General features: G+C 44.4%; 1 protein-coding gene across 3 annotated transcripts in view; it reads right to left on the bottom strand.

The window, feature by feature from the left end:
* The window catches only part of MDGA2 (MAM domain containing glycosylphosphatidylinositol anchor 2), a 366,795-nt gene that overhangs the window by 26,284 nt on the left and 312,645 nt on the right, over window positions 1-27,866 (bottom strand). For all 3 annotated transcript variants that reach the window (XM_074583599.1, XM_074583600.1, XM_074583601.1), the window contains exons 10-11: window positions 26,444-26,592; window positions 5,267-5,444 (exon numbers count right to left, since the gene is read on the bottom strand). In XM_074583599.1, the coding sequence (XP_074439700.1) occupies window positions 5,267-5,444; window positions 26,444-26,592 (327 nt within the window). The remainder of the gene's footprint in view (window positions 1-5,266; window positions 5,445-26,443; window positions 26,593-27,866) is intronic.

Genomic DNA, 27,866 nt, shown 5'->3' with positions numbered 1-27,866 from the left:
ACACTGATTGACAAAAAGCAGAAAAACAAATTAAAGCAGTTAGGCTGAACTTATCTAACATCATAAAGTAGGAAAAAAAACCCCACCCCAACCAAACAAAAACCCAGAAAGCCCGCTTTTCTAATAGAGCGCGCTGCTAGAAGACAACGTGCGATGGCTCCAGCTCTCGCTGCGGGAAGGGAAGGATGCTGCCTGCACGACACACAGGTAGCAAGTTAAATTAGCCATAAAGGGAAATTAATGGATGACTGAGGGAGTAAATTCCCAAGGCCGGCTTTGAAACGTCTGGAAAATCTGCGCACCTCGGAGGGTTATCGCTGCTCTGCTCAGCCGACCCCGGCTCGTGCTGGGAGGAAGGTTTTGCTGGCGGAGAATCTCGGGAGGAGAACAAAGTGTCACGAAACGTTTGAGCTTGGTTAGAGCCAAGACGGATGATCCCTTAATCTTCCTGCCTCTCCTCCAGCAAGCAGAGAATAAAACCTGCCGGAATTTCAGTCTGTTGGATGATTTTGCTTTTCGGTGAGCTGTATTTGTGCGGGTCACAGCAGAAAAATGTGGGCTGAATGGTTTTTGCGCTTCTGCCAGGTGCAACCGCGTTTATGCACAGACAGTTAAACTTCCCACAGATCCTTCCCAACACAGACACTTGTTCAGCTCACCAGTGAGGTGGCCTTCAGAGACTGCAACAGCATGTCCCTCCTTTAAAAAAAAAAAAATAGCTGCAAACCAAGCTTTCTTTAGTATGAAAACCATAAAGGCAGAGGTTAGGAGAAGCATGCTAGATGTTCAGCTGCTATGTTTTTTCCCGCTGGAAGCTGGTTACTTGTGGGAATGACAACCAGCACCTAAAAGCTTTAACCAAGATCAGAAGTCCACACCTCTTGGTTTGGACAGGAGAAGTAATATTCACTGTAAATATTGGTACTCTACAAGGACAAGGCTTCCTTCCTCTCATAACAGCAATTATCCTAACTTACCATCTATACCACTACGTAATACTGGAAACACAACCTTGTGCAAACTTAGAAATCCTATCATTTATGCCCTATTTGGTGCCAATTTTGTTTTTCTGGTGTCTGGCAATATAATAACAGTAACAACAATAGCAATAATAATATTAACCACAATTATATACTCTTATTCCGTACAGAATCTGGAAAGTGTCTAAACCTCATCTGAAAATACGCAAGCTGGACTACAAAGTGACCGGCCACCATCATCTATCTGCCACTGTCGCAAGAGGCTGACTCTGTACACCAACAGCAGTCGTGTCGGGTTGTTTTCTGTAGCACTAAATTGGCTTCTCTAATCCCTGGTTAACTTTAAAAATATTTAAATGTTAAATGCATATCTAAAGCAATGAACGCTGAAGTTTTAATTGCAGCAGTTGGAGGACTTTACAGTCAGCTCGTATCAAATAGGCTGACAGAGATTTATGTAAAGTGATGGAGGTTATATTTAAACTGTTACTGCGAGACATATCTGTTTTGTATTAGCCTACAAAACACTCATTAGTGCTACTAAAACTGCCCTGTTTGTATTTACTCGGCAGACTGTGTTCACGAGCAGAGTAACATATGTACCTACCAAAGAATTTGTCAAGTGATGTTTGGCTGTAATTATCACCGTCGCTCCTACTGTGATGATTGCTCCTTTCTCCCGTCCTTTCGGCGTGCAGAGGAGAGAATAATTCATGGCAGGCGAGGGATTTCCCTACAAAATGCTTCCGGCACGGGTAACTTTTTGATTCATGGGATTGGATACTGCTGAGTTTTTATTTTGTATTTACGGCTCCTGCTTGGGATGGCAGGGTATGCTGTACAGAGCTCCTTACTGAGGTTTTACTGCTTTAATACTCTCCTTATTTTGGACATTGGCTAGCACACCGGAAGCGGTTGTTTTTATATATTAGCAATTTCCACGTTAATCTCTAGTTGTGGGTTTTAATTTAAAAGGTGACGTGCTCTGCATCACGGACACAGGAGCGTAACCCAATAAAAATAAATTCACAGATAGGATCAATGTGGCTTAACTTTAGCGATCTAAAAGTTAGGCATCTCGTCTAAGAGAGGCATTGGAGTGTCTCTGAAATCACTGGAGAGATTTGGGCACGTCCAGAGGGTGATTCATCCCCTGGAAGAAATCTGGAGAAACCTTCTCCTCTCTAGTAAGGCAGCAAACACAGCCAACACACCAGAAATGTCATGTTGATCCTTAAAAGCTTCACAACTATTCTAGAGAAATCGGTTCTGCGCGGTACCTGCCCAAGATTCTCCTCCTGCAGCAGACAAGCTTAAGCTGTCAAAGTAAAACCTCGGCAGTGCATGGCCTATCTATCCTCTATTTGCACAAAAATAAAACTCAACTGCAATTGCTAACGCATTTCTTAAAGGCAAAAGACACTGCTACCATTTTTAGCAACTCTAACTACGACGTGTCTGATCTGCTTTTCACACTGGCTGCATTTCTTCAAAATGGGGTGAAATCCTCTTAGCCCGCATAAAATTTAAAAAAAAAATATGGCAAAAAACGTTTGTGATGGGAATCCTCACCAGCAATACAAACACATCGGTGCATTTTAGATCTAAAAAAACCAACCTATTTACTCGAAGGTTGCTCGAGCACCAAACAGGTTGCCCAGAGAGACTGTGAAGTCCCCACCCTTGGCGATATTCAAGACCTGAAAGGAGATGGTCCTGGGTCCTGGTCCTCCTAAAAGGGTATTCCTAAAGTGGTGGGATGAGAAAGAAGGGCTGACACTGCTGGGGGCCGGTGCGCTTCTGCAGTACTGAGCACTGGAGTACGCACACACAATCTCACCGAAAATAGGAACATTCAAATGTTTTCCTCCTTCCCTGAGGTCTCACAATTGAAAAAAAAATGTAATGGGAGAAAAATGTGAAAAATTATCTTAGTTCTCCTTTTAAGAAACATTCACGTGGTGCCTTTTATTTTCTGGGTACTGTTTATAATTATGTCTTACATTGATGCAGGCCTGCTGCTGCGCATCCCGCTAGCCCATTAACTGCTTTTCTAAGACTCCAGCATTTCAGATTATAAGTATCAGATTTGCACTGTAATAACGTATGTGATAGCATTATTTTACAGCTGAGGCTATAACATCCTTAAAATTAGCCTGGTAATAGTTTGCTGACACTATAGTCACTGCATTAATGCTGAGATAAAAACGCACATTTTAAGCACACAAAGCCTCGGTGGTTCTGGGATCCCTCTTCCAAGGGAAGTCACTTTAGGTTTGTCTTGTTGGTATGAGCATCTGGCTCACAATTTCTGAAGCTGGGAATTTGTCGGCACCAGAGTAATAGCCCCGCGTCGTGCTCCAAGAGCGTCTCTCCATCTGGGGCACGAGGCACCGGCCGCCTCCCTCCTGGGGGGCTGGATTTTGCATTGGCACCTCATCAGCACCTTTGAAACGGGATGTTGTTCACATCTGCGCTAACGGCAGATTCTAGGAGAAAAAAAAAATTGCAGCAGACAAAATACGCCTTTTATGCTGCGTGGGCATGTTCTTCCTGCCAGCCAGGGGCTAGAAATGTAAATCACATAACGTTTCATTAAAACCTCAAACTCAGCACGGTTGTGAGCCATAGCCGAGACCTCAATCAACCTCCCGAGACTTGCCAGAGTACAGCCACCACCAAGAAAAGGGCAGTAGCGACTGAGTGACCCAAGTGGGGTTTTTTTTCTCCCTATGGTCAGTATTTAAGCCATGGGAGAAACTTCAAGGTCTGCAGAGAGGGCAGCGGCTGCCTGGCACGAGCTGGCTGTGAGGACGTTTTTTTTTTCAGATTTGTTCACTATTTTAAATTATTTGATAATGATTTTTGAAAATAATTCTTGATCTGTAGGTCGCTTTTGGGCCTTCTGCTGCACGTGATTTCCTGCTTTGGGCTCTCCCATGTATCTGCGTAACCCTACTTACTGTTGGATCCAGCTCCTGCAGCAATTGGACCTCCGTGGCTAGCTCTGACGTGACCTGTGCATCACCTGGCTTTTGTCCTGCAGGATCAGCAAGGTTCCTCATGATAGAACCATAGAATGGTTTGGGAGGGAAGGCACCTTTACAGGCCACGAGCAGGGCCATCTTCCACTAGATCAGGTTGCTCAGAGCCCCGTCCAACCTGACCTGGAATGTTTCCAGGGACGGGGCATCTCCCACCTCTCTGGGCAACCTGGGCCAGCGCTCACCACCCTCAGCGTAAAACATTTCTTCCTTAGATACAGTCTGAATCTCCCCCCCTTTTAGTTTAAAACGATTACCCCTTGTCCTATTGCAACAGGCCCTACTAAAAAGTGTCCCCAAATGATAAACTCCTACCTTCACGAGTCCACGTTTACAAATATCTCCCCCAGCACACACTTCCCTTTTTCAATTATAAAACCTTTCTGCTCCACACATCGGGTTCCCATTGCAAACCACATTGCATACCTTTAGTAGAGCTACCTTCTCTCTAAGGTACCCCTTGCCGATTCATTGTAATTTTTACAGAAGAAAAACAAAAAAAAGTGATTCAGCTATTAATTAAATAAATATCCTAAGAAAGATATTTTGAGGGATTTTTCAGAGCTCAAGGAACTAATTCCTAGTAATGCCGGGAGACTGAATGGAAGGATGTAAGAACACTGTAGTTTTCGTGTTAGATTAAAGTGGACAAATCTTGGTCACGGCATGACCTTTTAGAGGAAAATGTATAAATGCCCTTTTCCACTTGCACAGGACTAGAAACAGTGACTTTTTTTTTTTTTAAATCATTCACATTCAAAAAAAAAACTTCTCAAAAAGTGCTCATTCTGGGGGTATTTTGATAATATCAAAACATCGATCCGACACCTTCAGATGACTACTTGTTTTGTAGATTTTTTTCTTCAAAACTCATTGCCCTTCCAAGTGTTCAAAGTAAGAACAAACTCTTGGAATGAGCTATTTCATGAAGCTAACATTGATTTGTTCTGGGTTTTTTTGTTTTTGTTTTTTTTTCCTTTATTTCACAGAAACTTTGATATGATTTTGCATTTTGGCCGTTCAGAGATTTATTAATTTTTTTTTTTTTTTTATTGTGAAACTTCCCAGAGGTGGAGAATTTCATTCCTACCCAGAACCCTCCTTCCTGGAAGCCCACACTCGCCCCTCACGGCATTATTCGAAGGACTGGCGATCAGTTCCCCCAGCGCAACCCAGTGCAGCCATACCCAATTGTGCACAATGTCCCGCAACGCATTTCCTTGGACATGAAGATCTTCTTACCGCTATACTTGATGACCCGAATAGTTGAGTCCCCCTCCCCAAATCTGGTGATGGGCGTTAGACGGACTTCATACGCCTCTGGCTTGATCAGCTCAGTTAGGTTGTAGGTAATTAGTTCTCCCTTTTGAATATTTCCATTCACTGTAATTTCCTGCTCCCACCAACGCTGTTGTCCGGCCTAAAATCAAAAGAAGGATGCAAATGTCAGAGCTTTTGGGATAGACGTTATCTTCACCTTAGAAATGAATGGGAGCACAGGCAGATCCCTGCTACCCTGGGTGCCTCCTCCAACTTTCAAACAAGCCAGGAGGAGTAGAGACAGAGCAAGAGCGCAGACATCCCTGAAATAATGCACTATTGAGCATTGCTGTAACAAAAATATGAGATCACAGATTCCAAACCCATTTTATCAAGAGCCGTCTGGCTGTCCTCCTCTGCCCGCCCACGTCCCACACCAAACCCTGGGCAGCCCATTGGCCGCAGGCACCACGCAGCACTTGGACATCTGCCGTATGCGGGAAAAGTGGCGTTAATTCAGCTCACGAGGATTTCTGATGCCCACCAGACAGCGACTACAGCAGGGGATGAAGTGCCTGGGTTGGGATGGCGTGTAAGCACCCAAGCAGATGCTGCAGCATGTTTCAAAATGTCACTGAGTTCTTCCATCTTTAGGAGCCTGAATTTCTTTGCACACCTGACCCTCTGTTTCAAACCCATTTGTTAAAACGTTAAATAAGCTTTTTCTTCCTTAAAAAAAAAAAAAAAAAAAAAGCTGTTCATTTCAGTTGGTTGCATCAGCTCACTGAGGCTGAATTTACGAGCTCTCAAATGTTATCCCTTCAAACCCGACCAGGTAAATTGGCTCCTCATGTCTAGTAGCCCCATTCCCTCCAGGATTTTAAAATAATCTTGGCCAACTGCGGCGGCAAAACGTGTTTTCTGCCACTGCGCACATCAGGCTGCGACAGCTGCGCCTCCGCGAGCTGGGCGCTGCCTCCTCGTTAGAGGCGATGAGGTTTCACAGCTGTCATTTGGGGCATCATTTGAAGCTAATAAGAGCATGCTGAAGAACCGAAATGCAGTTTGATTTCCAAGCACTTACCACTTCTGTTGATGAGTGAGAAAGAAGCAGGCTGGCCATTAACGGCCTTACTGCATAATTATCAGCAATCCTTGTAGTCTCAAAGATGGATGGATTTCAGAGAACAATGAAAGTCAATATGAGTAAACAAGAGGCTGTTTTATTAAAAAAAGGCAAAGCATAGATTTTTGTGCTTTATAGACTGTGTTTTCAACATCAAAATCCATAGCTTCTTTTATTTATATGCCTCACCAAGAAATGAAAAGAAGAAAAAAAATCTAATTAAAAAGAAGGCATCATACGAAAGGAGTGCCATGTTGTCTCTAACATTAACCAGTTTATAGATAAGCAGAAATGATACACATTTTGGGCAGCAGAGTGACTTGACATTGCAATATTACTCTGCCTTATTACAGACACTATCTGCAGGAAACAAAGGAAAAATCATTAAATATTTACCACGCATCCCAATACAACCGTACAGGTGCAGCGACGCTAAAATGAGATGTTCCGCAAAGCTACACCTGCCAGCGCACTGAAGTTCTTACCTATTACACCTTCACAGATCCAGAGTTAATTAAGGACAGAAAACCTGTTATTCCAAAACTTTAATTTGCTGATGCAATGAAACTGTACATTGAAATTGCTGAAATCTAGTACTAAATCTACTGCATTTCATCCAAATAAACTACATGTGCAGCAATATTAACAGACTCCGAGCTTTAAATTCATAGCAGTGGGACAGAGATGTCAATACTTTTATCGTTAAAGTATGTTACACACGCACAGCTAGATGCCCATTAAATAAAACTTGGACTGCGAAGCAAAAAAGCAAGAGAAATTCTTAAGAAAGCTGGGATGATGGAATAGCTCTAGATATCAGCTTCGCTTTGCTGCCACCCAAGTCGGTGCGTGTTTTACTGCGTTTTGAGCCTTTGCAGGGCTCGAGTGAGACCAACGCTGAGTGCATCTGAGCTGTTATTTCAGGGTTTCTGCTCTTGCACGCGCGGGGTGAGCCATGCGACAGGCTCAGGCGGCTCGTCAGGGCTGGCCCCGCAGGGGGTAAGTCACTCCTAGGAGAAATGCTAGGGAAAAAAAAAATCTCAGACCAGGTCGGAAGTGTAAAACCAAGCTACCGTAAGGAAAACCCACACTGCTGCCTGCCCGATGCGCAAGGCAGAGGTACGTGGGTTAATACAAAACCTGCACGTGCACAGGGTGGCAGAGACCCAGCCCTTCTACCGGAAAGCTTCTGGATGGACGTGTGGAGCAGGACGAGAGGTAAGCGCATTGCCGGGGTGCCTGGGCAGCACGGGGCTGGGAGCTGCGAGATGCTGAGCCCGGAGACGCTGCAGCTCAGCACCTACAGTGTCTGCCCCCAGCAGCACCGCCTGAGTGCCCACCCACGGCAGCATCACACTCCAAGTACTGAAATGACCCACTTCATAAGATGACATTAATGAAACGTCCACCACAACTTGGTATGCAGCCTGGAACCGTGCAGCATTCCTCTGTCTGTGGTTTCCCAAGGCCACTGCGCTACAAAGCATTGTTAAAGGTAATAAAGATACTGAAAATATGTGCATTTATATTGTATCTTTAAAAGATCAGCCCAGTGGAGCTCATGAAAAATTTCAATTTGACAGATTCTGTTAGATGCCAGTTCTTTCACAGCCCTTTGTACCTAAGTACTGAGATCAAAAACACAGACAATAAAACCCAAGGTACAGGCTGTTTAACAGAAATTCAGTCTTTTCTCCTCCACTCTTCTTTAGATACCCATGAATAAGAACATGCCACGGATATCTGCTTCACCCAGGCTTTGCAATGTGTTATTTTGACATCCCACAGCTTGCAAAGCAAACATCAGCGCACATTAGGGCAACTGCTCCTCCCGTCCTCTGCTCTGCCACCAGCAGCCCTGTTTTTATGCCACGGACACCTCTCCAGCTCCCGTCCCAGAGAAACCTTCCAGGCTTCCCTGAAATCCGAGTGCTCAGGAGAAAAGTGACAAACGCTGTGTATGGTCAATGCAATGTGTGGGAAAGTGAGTGAAGGTGCAAGGTCAAGGCTCTGCTTCTCATGCATGCAAGGTAAAACAGGCATTGAATTCTGACCCACGTTAAATCATAGAATCACAGAATGGTTTGGGTTGGAAGGGACCTTAAAGACCATCCAGTGCCACCCCCTGCCCTGGCCATGGAAACCTCCCACCAGACCAGGTTGCTCCAAGCCCCGTCCAGCCTGGCCTTGAACACCTCCAGGGATGGGGCAGCCACAGCTTCTCTGGGCAACCTGGGCCAGGGGCTCACCACCCGCACAGCCAAGAATTTCTCCCTAATATCTCACCTAAATCTCCCCTCTTCCAGTTTAAAACCTTTCTCCCTTGTCCCATGGCTCCCCTCCCTGATACAGAGTCCCTCCCCAGCTTTCCTGGAGCCTCTTTAGATACCCTTTTCTATAACCACCCAAACAAAAGCAATAAAGAAGCTCCATCATTTTATTCACTCTGAAAGCAAAACAATTTGATTTTTCATTTCAGTATTATGCATCCTAAACCAGTACTGGATATTGGTATTTCTCCATAGGAAGCCACACGCATCTTTTTGCCTCGCAATGAACACCAGCTCTGTTCTAATTCTTATTTTTACCATGGAAACCAGAAAAAAACCCACCAAACATCACAAAATTGTCAGCAGGTTTGACACAAAACGTCCCCTTGTCTGATTTTTCAGCCCTGCTGTTGAACAAATAAAGAAAGAAAATACGTATCCGCACAGGTTTGCCATGTTCAGCTTTCAAGCATCTCTTCCCACCAGGAAGAGAAGCCCGGCCATCGCGCTGGAAGTGAGGTGGCTGCATGGAGGCATCAACCCCGGCGCCTGGGACATCCCTCTGGGACCCCTGCCAGCACCGGGCCACCACCGCAAAGATGCTCCCCAAACCTGGTGTGAAACAGCAACGGCACCCTTGGCTGGCAAATATTAAAACTGTTGAAAATAAGCGTAGGAGTTGAGCTCCTTTACTTGCTGTCGGAACACAGAAAAAAATGAAGGTCGGATCTATATGGAGTCGGAGAGCCGTGCAACCAGCTGGAGGAACATGGCGTTTCTAGCACTTTTAAAAAGGTCTGCATCATGCTGAGGCACCTAACACCAACACTGAAATGCCCAAGACACCTTAACAATAGGATTTAGGTTCCTACAATGCCTTAGGGCGGTTCAAACTCCTAGCATGAACCTGGGGAGGCTCCGCAAAGCCAGACCACACGTAGGAGGCACCCAAAGCTCTGGGTCACTCGCTGCTTGGCATTAAAGCACCAAGAACAACCCAGCCTCCTGCCCTTCCTCTGGCAGCGCTGCCTCGCTGCCTCCACAGACTCGGGCACCTCCTCCGCTCCCTTGGACGGGAAGGAGCCAAATCCTCATTACCCGCTTCCTCAAAATCACCTGTAGAGCCTTTCCCTAACATTCAGGCTGCGCCGTTTTATGTTGAAAAAGTCAAGATTAACGCTTAAAAGAGAGAATACATAAGCAAACACAACCATAAAGCATCTGCCTGCGTGTCAATTCATGTGTCCGGAGCTTCAATATTAGTAAGAATCAGGGTTTTCTTGAAAAAGAATTTTTGAAGGAGAAAAATTCTTATAACCAAAGCCCTTCGCCTTCCCAAGATAAGGATGAAAGACATTTGGGGAAATTTACTTTGACCAAGTTGAAACAACAGTTTTTCAATGGTTTTGGAACGTTTGTAAAGCACGGAGGAAAAATCACATTAGCTTCTGGAGCACTTATTAGCATTATCGTACGCATAACCTGTAATTAATTTAGCAGAGCATACCTACATTCAGTCAACTCGGAGCACAGAAGGCTTCACAGGGCCTCCTATTTTCTTGGTTGCCTTTGAATACTCAGAAATCCTTGTTCCCAAAAGCTAACAGAAAAGCAAAACTTACTTCCCTGACATCAGAGAAAGGGGACTGCTAAAGTGTGGCGGCGTTTTATTGCAACAGGCTGAAACCATCTCCTCTGCGCTGCCGATGAAAGGGTATTTATTCTGTGCCTGTTGCTGAGAAACACTATACTCTCTAAAAGACTCGAACATATAGATTTCTTGAGAAATTAATCCTATGGGATGATTAAATATTGATTGCCTATATGCACAGTTATGTTTATAAAAAATAAACACATCCTTAGTCCATTGTACTTGTCCTATTGATTTCAACCATAAATTTCTTCATTGACTCAAAAAGTCAGACAAGCATCTCTTTAATTAATGACAACTGAATGCAGTGTATACTCCCATAAATACTGTATACTCCCATAAAAAACTGTGGCCGTCTTTAAAGACATTGCTTTACAATTTATAACAGCAACGATAATTGATTTTCCTTAATAAAAAAAGAGTTTTCTTTAGCAGTTATACCTATAAAATAGCACTGTTCAGGGCACGGGCAAATGCTTCTTCTATCTGCACAGCACAGAGAGAAAACTCCCGTTTACTGTTTGCCTTATTTCTGCTGCAGGAAACCCAGTGGCTGCTCTTCTTTAACAAGTTTGCCCAGCGATATAATCAGAGCTATCGGGTTTTGAACATCAGCCTCATCAGGTAGGTGGCTCTTGTGTCATCATTTCAAAGGATAGTTACGGCCCTGAACTGACTCACAGTGACAAATATCTTTAATTCAGGCAAAACCAACAAGCCCAGCTGCAAAGCATGTTCTGCCACGCACATCATTAGTTTCTTTTCCACGGTGCATCATGTAATACTGCTCTTGATGACATCTCTTTTCTTTTTTTAATATTTTGACAGGCAATCAACAGAACTGCCAAAACCTCCCATCTGTTCCCGTGCTGAGCTGGTACCCACTCGCTGCTCTCCTGCAAATGCCAACTGCTGTCGAAGCGACAGGGACCGCAGGGTCAAACCCAGCCCGGAAAGAGCACGCCGTCAGGTTTGCCTGCTGGAGACAGGGACAAGACCTGAGCCAAAGTGCCCTGAGCGAGGTGGGACACCGTTATGGGGCTGGAGATGTCTGCTGGAAGAGCACGTGGCCACCCCTCTGCCGGGCAGGACCTGCCCCCAGCACTCAGCCCTCCTTCACCAGGAGACGAGGCATATGGAAACGGCACGATAAACTACTTCTTTCCCTCTTTTCTGCCTGGAAAAAAGAACATCTAAAGCCCGTTTAACAGTGGGCACAATCTTTTTCAATTAGCTAACTTCTAATCCATAAGAACAATCGCAGGCACATAATCGACTTTCTTCTTGCAGGATGACATTAACCATCAGTCTGTATTTGCTCCTACCATTCATTTTACTTATTTTGTGTTCACCACGTTGCATAACTGGCTTTACGCAGTACACACAAAAGCACAAAAAAAATTTTCTTTTTTTCGGAAACTAAAAGTCCCTGAGTCTTTAGTAAGTAGGAGCTTGAAGTCCAAAGACACAGAATGTTACAGACGCAATTCTTATGGGCTACAAATCGATGGATGAGTGGTTCAGATGTCAGAAACATCTGTCCGTGATCCAAATTTACGGCCTGATATTTGAAGACGGAAGAGGCAGGAATAATTTAAGGAAAGCTGGTATGTGAAAGCTGGAAGCTAGACAATCCAACAGTTAAGTCCTCGTTAAATATGTATTACCTCTCAGGTTTTAAAGGCAGGGTGGAAAATGGTAACCCAGGAGAGGCGAGAGGTCATTTTTATCAGAGTAAAATCAAAATACAGCACAAATATCTGCTAAAAACTTGCTAATTGGAAGACAGCATACACTGCCTTCTGTTTTTCCATACAAATGAATCATAATAATAACATCTTTTAAGACATGAGTTAGGACACTTCAGTCCATTTGCTAAGTAAACTGTAACGTAGGATATTTCATAGCTGGAAGGTTGTTGTTTCTTTGCTTTTAAAAACCTTACACACAGGGACGAAGGGGGAATTCTGTACTTATAACCGGGATGACTTTCTTCAATCAGAAAGGCAATAAAATCTATCCCCGTTCATTTTTTCCTTTGCGGCAAATGAGATGCACACCCGTACACGCACGGGTATGAGAACTGGGCTATGGCACGGACAGAAAATTATATACTCTGTTTGGCAGCCGGTGACCATCCAACCTTCACAGGAATCCCTTTCACGAGCACATCGTACCTATTTGAATATGTCTGACCCTGTACGCTGCTGAGTGAAAACCGAAGTTAAAAATACAATAAAGCCAAACGGTGACCAGAAGGAAGCACACAGAGAAGTGACCTGCTCCGGGCTGTTTGAAGAGACTTTCTCATTATCAACCGACTGGCACCGCAGACATCTGTAGGCTGAAAATAAAGGAAAGGTAGGAACTTTAATCTTTCACATAACAAGCTTGAACAAGTTACTCTCTGGTTTACAGGTACTGGTTGACTTTTTATTACTTCTTTAAAGCGGAGACGTTTGTTTTCTAGGTCACCGTGGCTGCAGCGCTGCTGGCGGTGCAGGGAATGTGGCTATCGCCTGCTGAGGAGCAGAGCAGCCACCACGGAGATCGGAGCTACAGACCCTTCGTGTCTGCTCTGGAAAAGTCTCACTTGCCTTTGTGCTGCCAGCAGTAAATATCAAACAGATGGAAGCACTCGCTCATCGCTGCTTAAATATTTGCGCAACTTGGGATTCAATAACTGTTACTAACTGGACGGGGCTTGGAGCAACCTCGGCTGGTGGAAGGTGTCCCTGCCCAGGGCAGGGGGTTGGAACTGGATGATCTTTAAGGTCGCCTCCAAGCCAAACCATTCTATGATTCTATGATCTTTTTTAAAAAAGTACCTGAATCTGTCTTTGCTGAAAAACAAACTATGGAAAGGAAGCACCGCCCTGTGGTGCCCAGATGGCATCAGAACCACTCGGAGCAGCCACAGGCTGCCAGCATGGAGCTGCCCCGGGAGCTGCAGGTGAAGCCACTGCTGCCACCCACTTCGGAGCTGGCATGGAAAAGCTCAAAAATATCCACAGCTGCCCGGCCAAAACTGAGTGTGCTCAGTGAAGCAAGAGCTTGAAGGTGAGGTCCAAAAGTGGGTTTGTTGTTTGGATAAACTTTCAGGAGTGTAGAAACACTCTAAGTGATGCTTGGGACCATTTTTGTATGCGCTTTGAAAACACACAAGAAAACGTGAAGGCAATTCATGGTCTTTTAGCACAAAATCTTGAATTTGTCTTTGTTCCTAACCTGACGTGTGCTATCCTATGAGAGTTTGCTAATTCAGTTCATGAACTTCAGGCTCCCCCTGTGACCGAACTCCACTATCACTGAACATTTAATGAAAGACAACTACAGGAGTCTTGGCCACCTTGAAAGGCTGACACGGGAACACGTACAAGATTTGAAATACAAAAACTTGGAAGAATCTGGGTCACTAATTCCAAAGCCAAATCCAAAGCTGAAACACATTAATGTCAGAATATTCTTCAGGGAGCTATTAATGAGACAGAAAAATGTTGCTTATGTGCAGCCAATGTCTTGGCAGATCTCAGCACCTTCAGAAGCAAGTAGAGGATGACCAAATCTATGCAGTCACCATGATGAAAGACACACAAGGTTGTACTCATTCTTCAATTCGAGTCCTGCGCAGGATAGTTACAAATGAAAGGGTGCGTACCACAGTGACCCTGAGAAATGGAAATTCCCTGTACTCTGCACTGCTTTTTCCATAAATGCTACAGGCAGGAGGATTTATAGTCTCCCGAGTTACACTGCGATACAACACAGGTGTTCTGATGGTGTCACACATGTCAATTTTATTGCTGATTATTTTGAATGCATCCGCATTCCACCACTTAAACCAAAAATGTGAATACCAGTCTGCCATTAATAATAGATGAAGTCTTGTACCCACCAGCTAACCCTGCTCTCAGTGCCAAAAGGGTCTTACAGATAAGAGGCTGCACCTCACACCGACCGTGTTCCCCATCGACGCCTCAGGACTGGGAATCGCTTGCTCCCAGACCCGGCCACAGCACCCCAGTGCCACCTCCTCTGTGGTCGAGGTCTGTTCTGCTCCAGGATCAAAGCTCACCTGAGCACTTATGTTTTCTGATTATCATATTGACGTTTAGTATCAACTGTCTGGCTACTGCTTTCTGTTTTGTTTTGGAACTCTTCTTCAAACAGAGTTATCCACAGTTTGAATAGAAATGTGAACGCTACTAAGAAGACAAGCATAAAACTCTTTTTAAAAATCATGATCTTTTTTCTTGTGGAACTTGGTAATAAGAAGGCACTCAGGGCTGTAACATGTGGCCCTGATCTCCCCACAGCCCAATGTGTGTCTTCATTATCACCATAACCCACAAAGTCCTAACCCATGGTAGAACCCGACCAGGTTCTACCATGCCATGTTTGGCTTGACCAACTGGCGATGGATCCTCTCTGCTTGCACTTCAACGGGAACAGTGGAAACACCCGTTGACTGAACGTCGGCAGTAGGATTTTGCTCTTGGTCAGGGTCGCAATGCGCGCTTCTCTAATGTGTGGGCTCAGATCAGTCACAACCTTGAACGTGACAACACTGCATTCAAGTCAATATCTTTTTTTTTCCTCCTTAAGGACATGCTAAAATGTGATATAAACCAAGAGAATCCATTTTAAGACTTTAAAACTGGCTGGCTCCCTGATGAATTCACTGAAGTCTACAGGATTAAACAGAAGCGGCACTGTTCCCAGCCCCCGCGGTGCACGTTCTCCTGCTCTTTTGCTACTGCTAGACATCTACCAAAAGAGTTTTTCCATTTTTAATCCCTGTTTTGTTAGGCATTCACGAAAGGCAGGTTAATTATTAACCCACCTTAAGGTTGGTTTTCAGAGAAAGTTTTCTCCTTCCTTTTCAGTGACTTATCAAATTCGAAGGTCACGTATTGAGAGACCAGGCTGGGGCCAACACTCACACTTCAAAGTATGTGGCACAGCCCCGTAGTGGGTGAGCGGGGCACTGCCAGCAACGTGTCTGCCAGCAGCACGCACCTGGGTTTATCTGCAATAGCAGACCATCATTTTTTTGGGGCAACAAGAGATGAAATTATCAAAGTGGCACCAAGATTCAGTTCCTAAGTTTAAATTAAACACTTCATGCTTATACCAACAACTACATTCCCATGATCAAGAAACTGTTTATCCCAAGATACATTTCATATTTCAGTGGCGATGACTTAGCGAGTATCCCACAATGCTACAACCTTCTCCAAATGGATCTCAAATGACAGACAGCGCACTCCTGTCGCCACCACTGAACTAACTCGTTTTCTTGCGATTTCAAAAAGCTATTTACAAATGACCGTGTTTTTTCACACAAAATAATTACACAGTGGCAAATTAATGGCCTTAGCTGCAATCAGGATGACAAGCCCAACCCTTTTAAAATACGGCACGCTGGAGCTCCGCTACTTAGTCAATACTGTGAACAAGCGAGGTTGTCTTGGTAAATGAACTGGAAAAACAAGGCTGCATTTTAAGCAACCTACATGAGTCTCTGCATAAATAGATCAACGAGTAATAATGCAACAAGACAAGCGCATGATGCCAAAGTGCATTTCTAAGGAAAGCGAACATACTGATTTTGCTTAACTTCTTAAGAAAGAATGAATTTTTGCCAATAAATAACGGCTCAACTTGTCAGACATGCATGTTCTGACAAAACATTTCTTAAACACTTAAGACAATCGCTGCACGAGAGGAAAGGAAATAGCCACTAGACGTTTAATGAAGTTCTCAAAATGTAAATGTGGTGTTTTAAATCAGCTCGAAACCGCAGATGCATTGCAGGAGGGTGCTCATTTGCTTATTGAAAGGCAATATGGTTTGTATTCAATTTAAACATATGTATGTTTCAGAGAATAAAGAATTCTCTAACAGCAAAAGAATGGATGAAGTGGTTGCCTTTAGGGACAAATCACTCTCATCCGAACAATTTACAATTTTTGTAAAATACATTATTTGATGAACGAGCTTACTTAGTATATACACTGGCTAGTGCATTCTGATTTAGCTACAAACACCCCTTACCTAGGAGCAAGTGAAACCTGTGTTTAAGGAATTGCCAACCTAATTACATTATTTAAAAAAAGAATAATTCTCATTTACCATCTCTTCTCTCCAAACCGCAACTAAAAATTGCACAGGACTTTTAAAAACAAAGAAATCCTTCCTTGCCTCTGTTGGATGAACAGAGCCAGTACATCTCTGCGGAGCAGAAACAGGTTTAGTTTGGTAATGGCACTGCTCTTTTTTTTTTTTTTTTTTGGCAAAATTTCTTATTTTACAATGATTTTTTTCCTAAATTACACGTACTACACGTGTTTCAGTAAGGACAGAACTGATGGTGAGAGACAGCAAGACTATGCCCAGTAAAAAACACCCAAGTGTCTCGCAGGCATCTGGGTTTCCTAATTGATTAGCTTAAGACCGATACACAGATAAGGTTATGGAAAGGTAATAGCTGGCGTTTTGCAGAAACCTGGAGGCAGGAGCCAAGGGAGCATCCCAGCAAGAAGCAGCCCTGGTCTGCAGAGCTCCCAGCGCTGGGGTCTGTCTTGCCCCGGCTGCCTCTTACGCAGTCGTTAATGCCGCTCACGGGGAGTAACGTTGGTGAAGTCTCAGCTTTGATCAATGATAAGTGGGCAATTCCTCTCATTTTTATTTTTTACACTGAAAGATCTGCAGTGCTCATTTTCTAAACGCCCTCATTAACAGCGCTAGGGAAAATCCAGGCAGACCTCAAAGAGATTTAATAGTTTCAGTTCATGCACCGTCTAGACGTGCAGACACTTACTCAACCTGAATGGCCTCGGAAAGAGGGCAGGAAGCTCAGAAGATAAATATTCCCTTTATAGGTTGCCAGGATTGCTCACCCCAGTGCAGAGAGGAGATGCTAAGAGATGTGACAGCTTGCTTTGCCGCACAAAAGCACTTCCATTTGTTACCAAAGAACAGAAATACAGCGAATACTCAATACTTGGCCAACAGGAAAAACACTAATGGGACTTTTTTCACTGTGCAGTATTGTGCAGTGAAACTCCATGTTCTTGTTTGAGTTTGGTGAAGGCCATTGCCTCCCTTGGAGGATATGGTCTTTTGCCACGCTCTTCAACATTTCTACCAAGAGCTGCCGCTGCCCTCCCGTCACCTGGCCACAGCGCTGAATTTGCAGATAACCTGCCCAGGAGATCAGATGCAAAGCCTACAGAAATGGTGAGATGTCTCAGGAGGGTGGCGAAGGGAAACACTGCACAAAAACGCCCAGCATGAGGGTGACGGCACCTGCTCTCGGTGACACGGGATGCCCAGATTTCAGGTGAAGCGTCTCTGAGCGTGAATCTTGATGCTCCCTTTCAATACACAGAGGTACAATCCCTTTCCCAAAGCGAGCCCTACTAGCAGTGACTATTTCTGACCTTTCTCTATGTTTCAGTTTCATAAAAGTATCTTGAAGGAATGCGGTGAAAATAAGGCCATTACAGCGCACGAAATAAGGCACAGATGTATCCTACTGACACCGGCCGAACGCAGCAAGACTATCTTTAGCACAGGTCTTGGAGGTGGGAGAGCAAAGAAGACGTAAGGACACATGTGGAACAGTCACAGGGAGAGAGATGAAGCTCTTTCAGTGAGCAACATTAATTCAGCGGTTCAAACAGCTCTATTCCAGAATTATTTCATTTTGGGACACTTGGTGGTGTCAGGAACAGTGTTCTTCAAGTGCTTCTGTCTGCGTGAATGCCGCCTGCTCGGGGGGACGCTCGCTTGCCATGCAAGGGGCAGTGGCGGTGGTGAACTCACTGATGGGGATGACAGAAACATCAAAAGTGCAAATAGTCCAAAGGGAACTCAACCAATTCAGGGAAGAACAGTATGTGAGGGGACAACATGTCACAGCTGGGGGATAACATTTGGCTCACACCCCTTCTACCTCCACTCCCCTCTGGGTTGCACCCCTCCATCAGCACCCATGGCTTGTCTGGGGTGCAGATAAACTCCTGGGATAATGGACCTATGCCTTGAGCAAGTGCAGCTATTGCTAATTTTATCCTGATATCCTAATACATTTTAACAGGGTACCCGCAATATATTATACAATTTATTTATGACTCTGAGGCATTGATGCTGCTCTGAAACTATCTTCGCTGGAGAGGATGCATCCTTCATCAGAATTAAATTTCTGTTAACACCCAAGGGCCTTTTCAAGTATTTATTTATGCTATGTTTTACTATGAGGAAAAGCATGCTGCATGCCAGACACACAACTGTTTATTGTCATGCATTTGCCATAATTTTTATGTGGGTCTTCAATTTTCAAAGTTTCATTGCTCTATTTCTCTATTATTTTTCATTTTTGCAAATCCTTTAATATTTCTGAACAACTGTATGACACCGTATGAAATGGAACAGGATATTCCATTTGGAACCTGTGCCAAACACTGGCCCAGGTTGCCCAGAGAAGCTGTGGCTGCCCCATCCCTGGAGGTGTTCAAGGCCAGGCTGGACGGGGCTTGGAGCAACCTGGTCTGGTGGGAGGTGTCCCTGCCCAGGGCAGGGGGGTGGGACTGGGTAGGCTTTAAGGTCCCTTCCAACCCAAAGCCATTTTGTGATTCTGTGATTCTAAATCTATACTAACAAGAAAACTATTGTTGGCAGATACAGATTTTTTTCTAAACAGTCTTGCACTACAGGAGTTTATATAAAGAATAAGACAGGGTAATGAAAAATATTTCTAGGTAATCATATTCTTCATTTTAAACCTGCATCTGATCAGCATCAAAATCCTGACAGCCTGCTGTTTGCATTCATTGGCCAACTACACCGCGGCAGGGTGAAAAAGCAGTCGTGGAAACACACATCCCACCCGATCTGCTCTGCTGCTGTTTGTACTGGCAGTGGAGCACGTTTTCATCCAGGGCCCAGCTTCTGCTGGAGGGGTGCCCGCTCACGGCTCCACGATTTAAGGACCAGCACATCCTTGTTTGGGTGGTGCAGGTGATACGGGCAGTCCCACCTGAGGCCAGGGCTGTGCTTCAGCGCACGCACGGGGATGCCAGCAAGGGGAGGCTCAGCCCTAGCACGAGGGTTTAAACGTCATCGACAGCAAATAACTTGTTTATTAAAATAAATTCCTCTAGCTTGAGTAATTTCTCTCACTAAATTGCTCTTCAGTTTGTTCTGTTTTCTCCTGCGTCTTTCCTAAAGTTTGGCTGATACACTGCATTTGCCAGCCGTAATCAATTCAGATTTTTCTGCCGAGGCAGAATAAATGGAAGTTGAGTGTGACCACCACGCACGGGCTGAGGCCACGACGTGGGGCTTGATTTTGGCAATGCTGGGTGAGAGCATACGCTCCTGAGTACAAATAAGTCGGTATTTTTCTTCGCTGAAGGGAAACGTGCAACGAAAGACTCAGGTCATGCAATGTTACTGCTTTAGGAGCTCCTCCCTCTGCAGGATTTATAATTACAATATTAATTATGTAGTATTATAATTCTCCTTAGGGAATTATTACTTTGTCATTGCTGTCACAAGTCAAGAAGGACATTTGAAATAGACATCTTTGTCTCCTGCAATGTATAAATATACATATACAGACATCCTGAAGAGAAAGCTCAGATATTACCCTAAAATGCAAGGTAGCCCAGGAGGGGGTTCCACAGAGCTTGCTATGAAGCTAGAGAACTCCCACACAGTCCATGCTTCATTTCTTTTTGGTTAATGTGATCCTACCCTTACATTTTTTTTCCCTAATTACGTATTTTTCCTTGACCGGTCCACGCGCTTTCACAACCCTGGAGGGGCCGTCCTCGCCTGCTGCACCTCTCTTCCCCAGCAGGGCCGGCCAAAACGAAGAGCTGGGTTCAGAAATCCCAGGCAGTAACTTCAGGCCATTCACATGTGTCCTGTTTCCTTAAGAAATTGCACTAAAAAGTTAATATGAATTAGGTATTAAAATTAGTAATGAAGTAGCAGGAGTTTATGCTTATATAACAAAAATCAAGCCAAGGCAGTCCCAGCAGGCACTAATTGCTTGAAGAAAATGAGTATCTTAAATTTTGACTGGTTTTGGGGGTTTTGTGTGTGTGTGTGTGTGTGTGTGAAGAAAGGGAGTTTAATTATAATGTCCACATTTTGTGGTAATGTAAACGGGCACAGCTCTGCGTGGGATGTCTTCTGTTTGCATCTCTAGAAAACACAGCGCGCTGCCTCCAAACCAAGAGAACTGGTTATTCTAGAGGCGCACAGCTCAGCTCCCCCGCCGGGGACTGGGGGTACCGTCAGCAGCATCTTCGGTAGCTAAGAGACCACGGGATCAAAGCCAGAGCACCAGGACCCCACAGAAAAAAAAAATTATGTATATAACTTCTACCTCTGAATTTCTTAAAGGATAATCAACAGATTTTTTTTTTTTAAATTATGCATAAGAATTTTCCTAACCTATCAGAAGACTGGGAGATGTAACCATTTTTAATTGGCAATGAAAAGAATTTGGTACAAATCTCAAATGATAACCCTCAGCTTGCTCTTTCGAAACTCAAGCCTCAGTCTTCTGAAGAATAAGCACAGCAGGTATCAGTACTGAAAACTGAAAATTGTAAAACAGAACCATTGCTTCTCTAATTCAATTTGCCAAACCCAGAAAAATCAATAAGAAACCTGCCTTTACATGTTGTACTCTTTTTTTTTTTTTTTTGCCAAACTCTCTCTGTCTCATTTCACAAGTGCAGATATAACAGGAGAAAAGCAAAGCCCGGTTTAGACTTCCAAAAAGAAATGCATGCTCTGAAATCTTCGGGACAGCTTATAACCCTCTGTAGAAGGCGGCTTAAAATTTTTCATGAAAACAACATTAGAAATATTCCAATCTACATGTGAATTAGCCTTTTCAACTCCCTCACTTCCTCCCCTGAAATTAATTGCTACAGATGTGAGTAATTATTTTTGAATGGTTCCGAATACAATTTTTGTATACATTTTGATGTATAGCTCTTTTACATGTTCTACAGCAAACCAAATGAAAATACCCAGCTTGCAAACATCTTTCCTATGGCAGAACATTGTGGGATGACAGCCCTGTGATCCTGAGAGAAGGAACATCTGGAGAATTGCTACCCATCAGGTGGGGGCCTTGAGTGCGATAAAATAAATATATTTTTCGTAAGTGCGAAATTTCATTCTACATAAGCAGTAAATAATGCTGTCACCATTTTCACTCTATAGGCAGAAAAATGACACTTTTCTGTTCTTGTGACTCCGTCTCCACCTGATGGGACCTTCCCTGTCCCTTTTTGACTTTCTTGGCTTCCCTGATATGTCATTAAACCAAGCTCCATTTTTTTCTCAAATAACTTTTCTAGCATTTGCTGTGCCAGTTTCTCTCAACTTCTCTTTAACCAGTGCTTGAAATGCCAAAGAAATTTCTCCTGCATCCTGCTTTCCGACCATTAAATTATCCTCTTATGCCGGAGACATGCCTTGATTTTAACTCTAGTGAAAAGGTGGGTGACAAGAAGCAGGATCTGACAGAAATGTGTAACACTGTTCTGGGGACTCACACAGGGTGGAGTCTGGCAGGACTTCTTAATATTCTTCCAGGAATATTAAGAAAATTAAAGGAAGCCCCAGAGAAAGAGGACGGGAGAGAGAGATGGTCCCACCGAGACAACAGGCCATGCAATGGTCTGGGTTATTGGGCATCACCTAGGAGAAGGTGGACTCTGAGCCCTAATTCACTGCTAACACACGCCTGTGTGTCTGAAAGTTGTACTCACAGGACACACGCATCTCAAAATCCTTGAATTTTAATACAATACTATCCCTTTTGGTCACTGCAACCGATAACGTGGGCCCTTGAGGGGTCTTTTACCCTGCCAAAATTGGCTAGACTGGTCTTACAAGAACTGCAAATCAGACCAGGGCCCATGCTATTATTATTTATCAACTAAATTCTTTTTTTTTCTAAATGAACAAGCCAGAAATCTCCATGAGGAGGAGACCACATCCGTAATAACTCCTTGGAGGGATGGGGCCGTTTCCTCAAGACGTGCTTGAGGGCTCAGAGCGCTATCAAAGCGCATGAACAGCAGCTCTTACGCTCACTCAAGAAGTAAACTCTATGGCCGTTTAACACCTCATTTTTTGAAGCAGTTGTCACTGTTCCATTAAAGAGGAGCACAGTGCTTGGCGGCTAGATGCTCCGTCACAGCGGGCTTGGCAGATTCTGCAGCTCAGCATCCTCAAAGCCGATTAAAACCCGGCGCTGGGAAACCACCGTCCGTGTGCTGCGTCAACCAGAAACGCAGACAAGAGCCTGGGCTTGTTGAAAAAATAATGTTAAGCACAGAACGAATCCCCAAAGGGCAGCAGCAGGAGTGTTGGGGCTTAAGCAGAAAGCAGAGTGCTCTAAATAATTCCGGTTCCTCCCTGATTCTCCCAGGAGGGAGCATCCGTCACACACTACCATGACAGAGGGACCAACACGACCGAACAAACTTCTCTCACCATCGCTGCGCTGAACCTGCAGTTTGTAGCTTTAAATAAAGGGGTGGGGGGAGAGCGATACAATGATCTTACAGGAAGACATAAGGATAACATACGTATAAACGCAGTGATTCTTACAGATTTTCAATTCAATTCTTAAACTGGTTAATTTTCTTCTTAAAACGTTTCTTTGCAATGTCAGAAAGCAACCACACAGTCATGAAGGTCCCGATAGCACAACAGCGGCTCCTGGCACCCACAGTGAAATAGCTCGTACCTCTACGTTAACAAGACAGAATTATTTTCATCGCTTCCTCCCCCTGCTTCGCTTCAGCGTCTCCGTTCCACCTGCTTTCTGCCCGCACAACACCTCTGGCACCGGACATTTCTCTCCAGTAACTTCTCAAAGCTCTGCTTGCCCGAGCTGATCAGGGCAGAGACATCTCCAGCTCCGCGACGTCACCGTGTGCCAGCCGGGGGACGTGCTTTCCGGTCGTGAAACCCCTGTATAATCAAATCATTCCTAGCAGAACAAGTTGTCTTGAAGGAAAATCCCTAGTCTGCCACATTCTATTACCAGCCTCCTTTGCCCTTGAAAAGTTTCATTATTAAGCACATCCGTTGCGTTGCTTTCCACAGCCACCTGGCAAAGGCAAAAATGGAGCTAAACTGCTCTATGTCTCATCAGAAACTCTTGCTTTTACAAAATGCCATTAAAAATATTGTCAATATTACAGGCTTTAGCAATTCCACAGAAGATTCGGCAAGCCTAAACCTGCTGTCAACTAAATATTCCCCAAATACTGCCTGGATTCTGCCTCAGGTGAAGCAGCGATGTAGAGGTTGTGGAGGAAGCGGTGCTCGGGCTCGGGTGTTAGCGTTCTTAACGCAAAAGCCATTTACTCATCAGCTAAAGGTAACGGTGTTAACGGAATCAGCGGCAGATACCAACACGCTGACCCACTACGTAGCCCACTGGCAGTGGTTTGTGACGCGTTAGAAGATTAAAACAAAGATTAAGACTAAAATAAAGATTAAGAGCATCTAGTTTTTACAACAGCAGCAGGATGCTGGGCTGCAGGCGCAGACCCTCGCTTCGACCTGGAAATCCTCTCAGCTAGGGTTTGAGTTTCGTTCAAAATCCCATGAACTTTGCCCAGCCGTGAGCGGTTGTTTTCTGCCACTCCCGAAGGACGCTTGGCCCTGCTTTTAGTGTTAAATAAAAATAATAGCAAAACCCAGTAAAAAATACATTGCTAAGTCAAATGAACTATCTAAACACAAACAGTTCAGAAGGTAATCTGCTGGTAGCAAGTACCGGTAGGTGTCAGAAAAAAAAAAAAAGAAGTTTAATTATCACCCTTGTTTCAGGGGGAATTACTGCAATAACGGATGAGCGTGTCCGGATGGCTCACTAGGTTCTAAATCACCCACGTTTTAAACGTGGCTTCAGACAGACGAAAGGAAAATATTATGATTAGCCTGACAGAGAGTGTTGTCAAGGAAATTAGAGTAAAGTAACTCTAGATAATTATATAAATAGATAATTAAAAGTAAATTAAAATGAAATGGGGAAAAGAAGAGCTAAAAATCCTAATGCAATTAATTTCATTATATATTCTTTTACTTGTGCAAATTCTTTTTTAAATTTAATAATCCCTCTCGGGTAATGAGGATAACGGAACTGATTTGTGCCCAATGATGCAAACAGTGGCATAAACATGTATTAAAAGTCACCGATTTTCATTTCAAATTAGTTAGATTCGGGCAGAGACAAACTCTGAGTGACGGAGAGCCAGCACCCCCAGGTATCAGCGCCCTTCCCTGGACGTGTCCCAGTCAACTCCACGGCTACCACAGAAGCTACACCAGCAAAACCCCATCCCCTCAGCATAAATAGCATGCTCAAATTGTGTATTTGTTTTGCAGCTCACAAAGCTCATCCCACTAGGAGATCTGCAGGATAACAAAATACTTTCTGAACTCACATTTTCAAAAATATATATGTGCATCTTCAAGCGTCTGTCTTAATCCCAAATCTCTTTCTCCCTGCACAAACTATTATTTCAGGCGCTGAATAACCAAACCTGTACTTTCTAAATCAATCAACTGTGGTATTATTTAGAGAAAAGTAAGCTTGATTGGAATGTAAAACAAGACCAAAAGAATGAGATGGTTTCTCCCAAGTAAGCACCAAAAAGACTTCCCTTGATCGCAGCAAGTCCAGGCTGGGAGTGGAGCTGGGGGCACGTGCCCAGGAGCTGGATGGTGGGAGGCCTGTGGCCCCGACCAGGCACAGCATGGCATGGCATAGAATCACAGAATCATCAAGGTTGGCAGGGACCTTTCAGATCATCGAGTCCAACCATCAACACAACACTGCCAAGACCACCACTACCCCATGTCCCACAGCACCACGTCTGCCCGGCTTTTAAACACCTCCAGGGATGGCGACTCCACCACTGCCCTGGGCAGCCTGTTCCAATGTCTGATAACCCTTTCGGAAGGCATGATACAGCACGGCACAGCATGGCACAGCCTCCTCTGCCAGACCCATGGCTGGCAGCCCAACTGGTAAGACATGACTCGGAGGTGGACGTGGTGGCCAAGGAGGTGTTCACAGCAAGGAGCATTATTTTCAAGCCATTTACTTCTCCTTGAGAACTCCTAGCAAAACCCAAGCTGTCAGAGTTGATCTCTGCCACAGCTGTAGTATTTGGCACAGACAGACTCTGGACAGGACTGCAAACAAGCGTTATGGCGCAAAATGTTCTGCCTTTAGAACACAAAATTGTGAGATTTTGTACGGACTTAGCTGTAGGAACATCACTTTGCGCTGAGAAGGGGAGTAAGCAGAGGTGTTGCCATTTAACGAGAGGTTAAGCAATGCACAGATTGGTTATTTCACTTTAATTGACTATTAAAACTCAAGCTTTGTAGCAATAACCTTCAAAGAAGACAAATGATGTTTTTCTTTTAGAATTGTTACAGGGAAAATTAATGGGGATGGCTATGTTAATTTAACAATTCTGCTGCAAGTGGGTCGGTCCCACGCTTCCTTAACAGTGCCAATTCCCACTGAAAAGTTCACAGTGAATCTATAAAGACACAAGTGCGATCGGCTTTAACGTGGTCAGGAAAGATGGCTTGCTTCTCAGGGATCACTATGTGTTTCCGCAGGAATGCTCCAGCTATCCCTATATTTATCTATTTACATGGAAGATCTAATAAAAATATATGTAGATACATACAGAGAGATAAAAAGTTTAATTTCACTGCAAGTTTATTTCAGGTAATCTCTCTAGCATATCTTGAGCCACAGCCTCTGCAAACCCTCTGAGGAGCAGCTCTTTAATCTCTGCCTTTCACACTGCAAACGTGCAAATTAGTTTCCAGGATCTGCAAGTGGCAGAGGACCCCTTCTGCAAGATGGTGGCAAACCTTCCAGGAGGAGGAGAAACAACTCCCACTCACACGAGATGAAATGAAATGAAATAAACCAAAATAAAAGTAAAAGAAAACAAAATAAAGGTTCAGCAGTCCTCACAGAGGTCAGTACTCAAAAGGCATGTCCTGCATGAACTAATTTTTTTCCTCACCTGCCTAATCCCTAAGCGGTAGGCGAGGATGCGGTCCACAGCGTTGGGGTTCATCTGGGTCCACTGGAGACTGTAGGAGTAGACGCGGGGTCTGTTCTGCCACAGGGGGTTGTAGGTGTCGTAGTAGAACTCGGGAGCGTAGGCTTTGCCTGCAGGAGACGTGAACAAAAATGGGGAAAACAAAGAAACCAGAGAATGATCAGCCAGTTTTGGAGCCAAGGGTTGATGCCCAATCTGCAACCGTCCTCTCCCCCTGTGTTTTGAGGTATTTGGTTAAATACCTTCTTCCAGAAACACATTTTGGAATTATTTGCCCCCGCCCACTTTTCTAAAGGACCTGTGGCAACGGTGTGCCTTTATTTTTAGCTCACTCCTCAGTGGCACCCATGGCCCAGGTGTGGGCCTTGGAAGGCAAAAATTAACTGAGCTCCGAGCAACGGCAAGCTGCAGCGATGTAACGAGCCTCTGCACTAATTTTTCATGGCCCAGCTGACTAAAATAGAGATACCAAAACAATCTGCACTACACTGAGCAAAGAAAGGCTCAGTGACAGCTGCTGTACCTGGCACAAATAATACGAAATGACATCCGTGAGCTGGAAATACAAGATGGATATTTCCAGCGACTGCTGCCTTCATCACATCTTCTCCTCTCCAGCTTCCCAAGTCAAAATGCACACAAGCCATCCTTCGTAACATCGCAGACGCGCACGCTGTTACCAGACATTATTTAACTGAACATACCGATTTGCACAACTGAGGGAAATGACATCTCCCAGTGCATTTTGGGCATGTGAGTGTTTCACCAGAATGTTATTATAGCCTTCATCCTTTATAAATACTAAAAACCTAGGGATGATATCCCAAACACATGAAAATCATTGCTTGAATTCTCTAAATTTGAGTTCCCTTTGACTTAAACCCACGAATACTAGTGATACCTTTACATGCAAATTACCTTTGCGCCTCTAGAGTGTCCCATAAAGAGCGATTTGTGTATAATAGCAAAGATGCCACAGAGTGCCCAAAGTGTTCTCAGCCATGGGCAGGCAGGGGCAGCTGGGACGCAGCAGGGGAGCTGAGCCATCTCGAGCGGGTGGAAGATACAACGCAAGAGCTACAAGAGACCCAGAGCCACAGCTGGAGCTGCGTGCACCATCCTAGAGCATCTCATGTACCACCAGGCACCTCTGCACAGCCAAGTAAGTTGACTCCATAAAGGCTACGAGCAGAGGAGGTAAGGAAAGGGGTGTCTGCAATTAGAGCTGCCCCAAAAACCTCTGAGAGAACTTTGCTCCTCCAGAATATGCAATTCCAACGTGCCCCAAACAAAGGGGATCTCAGTGGATTTGTCCTAAAGGAAACCCAAACAGCGTTAGAGCGTGCACCAGTATGTGCCAAAGAGACATAGATCCGTTTTCTGT

This window comes from Larus michahellis, chromosome 4 (assembly GCF_964199755.1).
Source record: "Larus michahellis chromosome 4, bLarMic1.1, whole genome shotgun sequence".
NCBI lineage: Eukaryota > Metazoa > Chordata > Aves > Charadriiformes > Laridae > Larus > Larus michahellis.
Note: the sequence above shows the minus strand (reverse complement) of the source record. Positions and strands in the feature narration are given on the sequence as shown.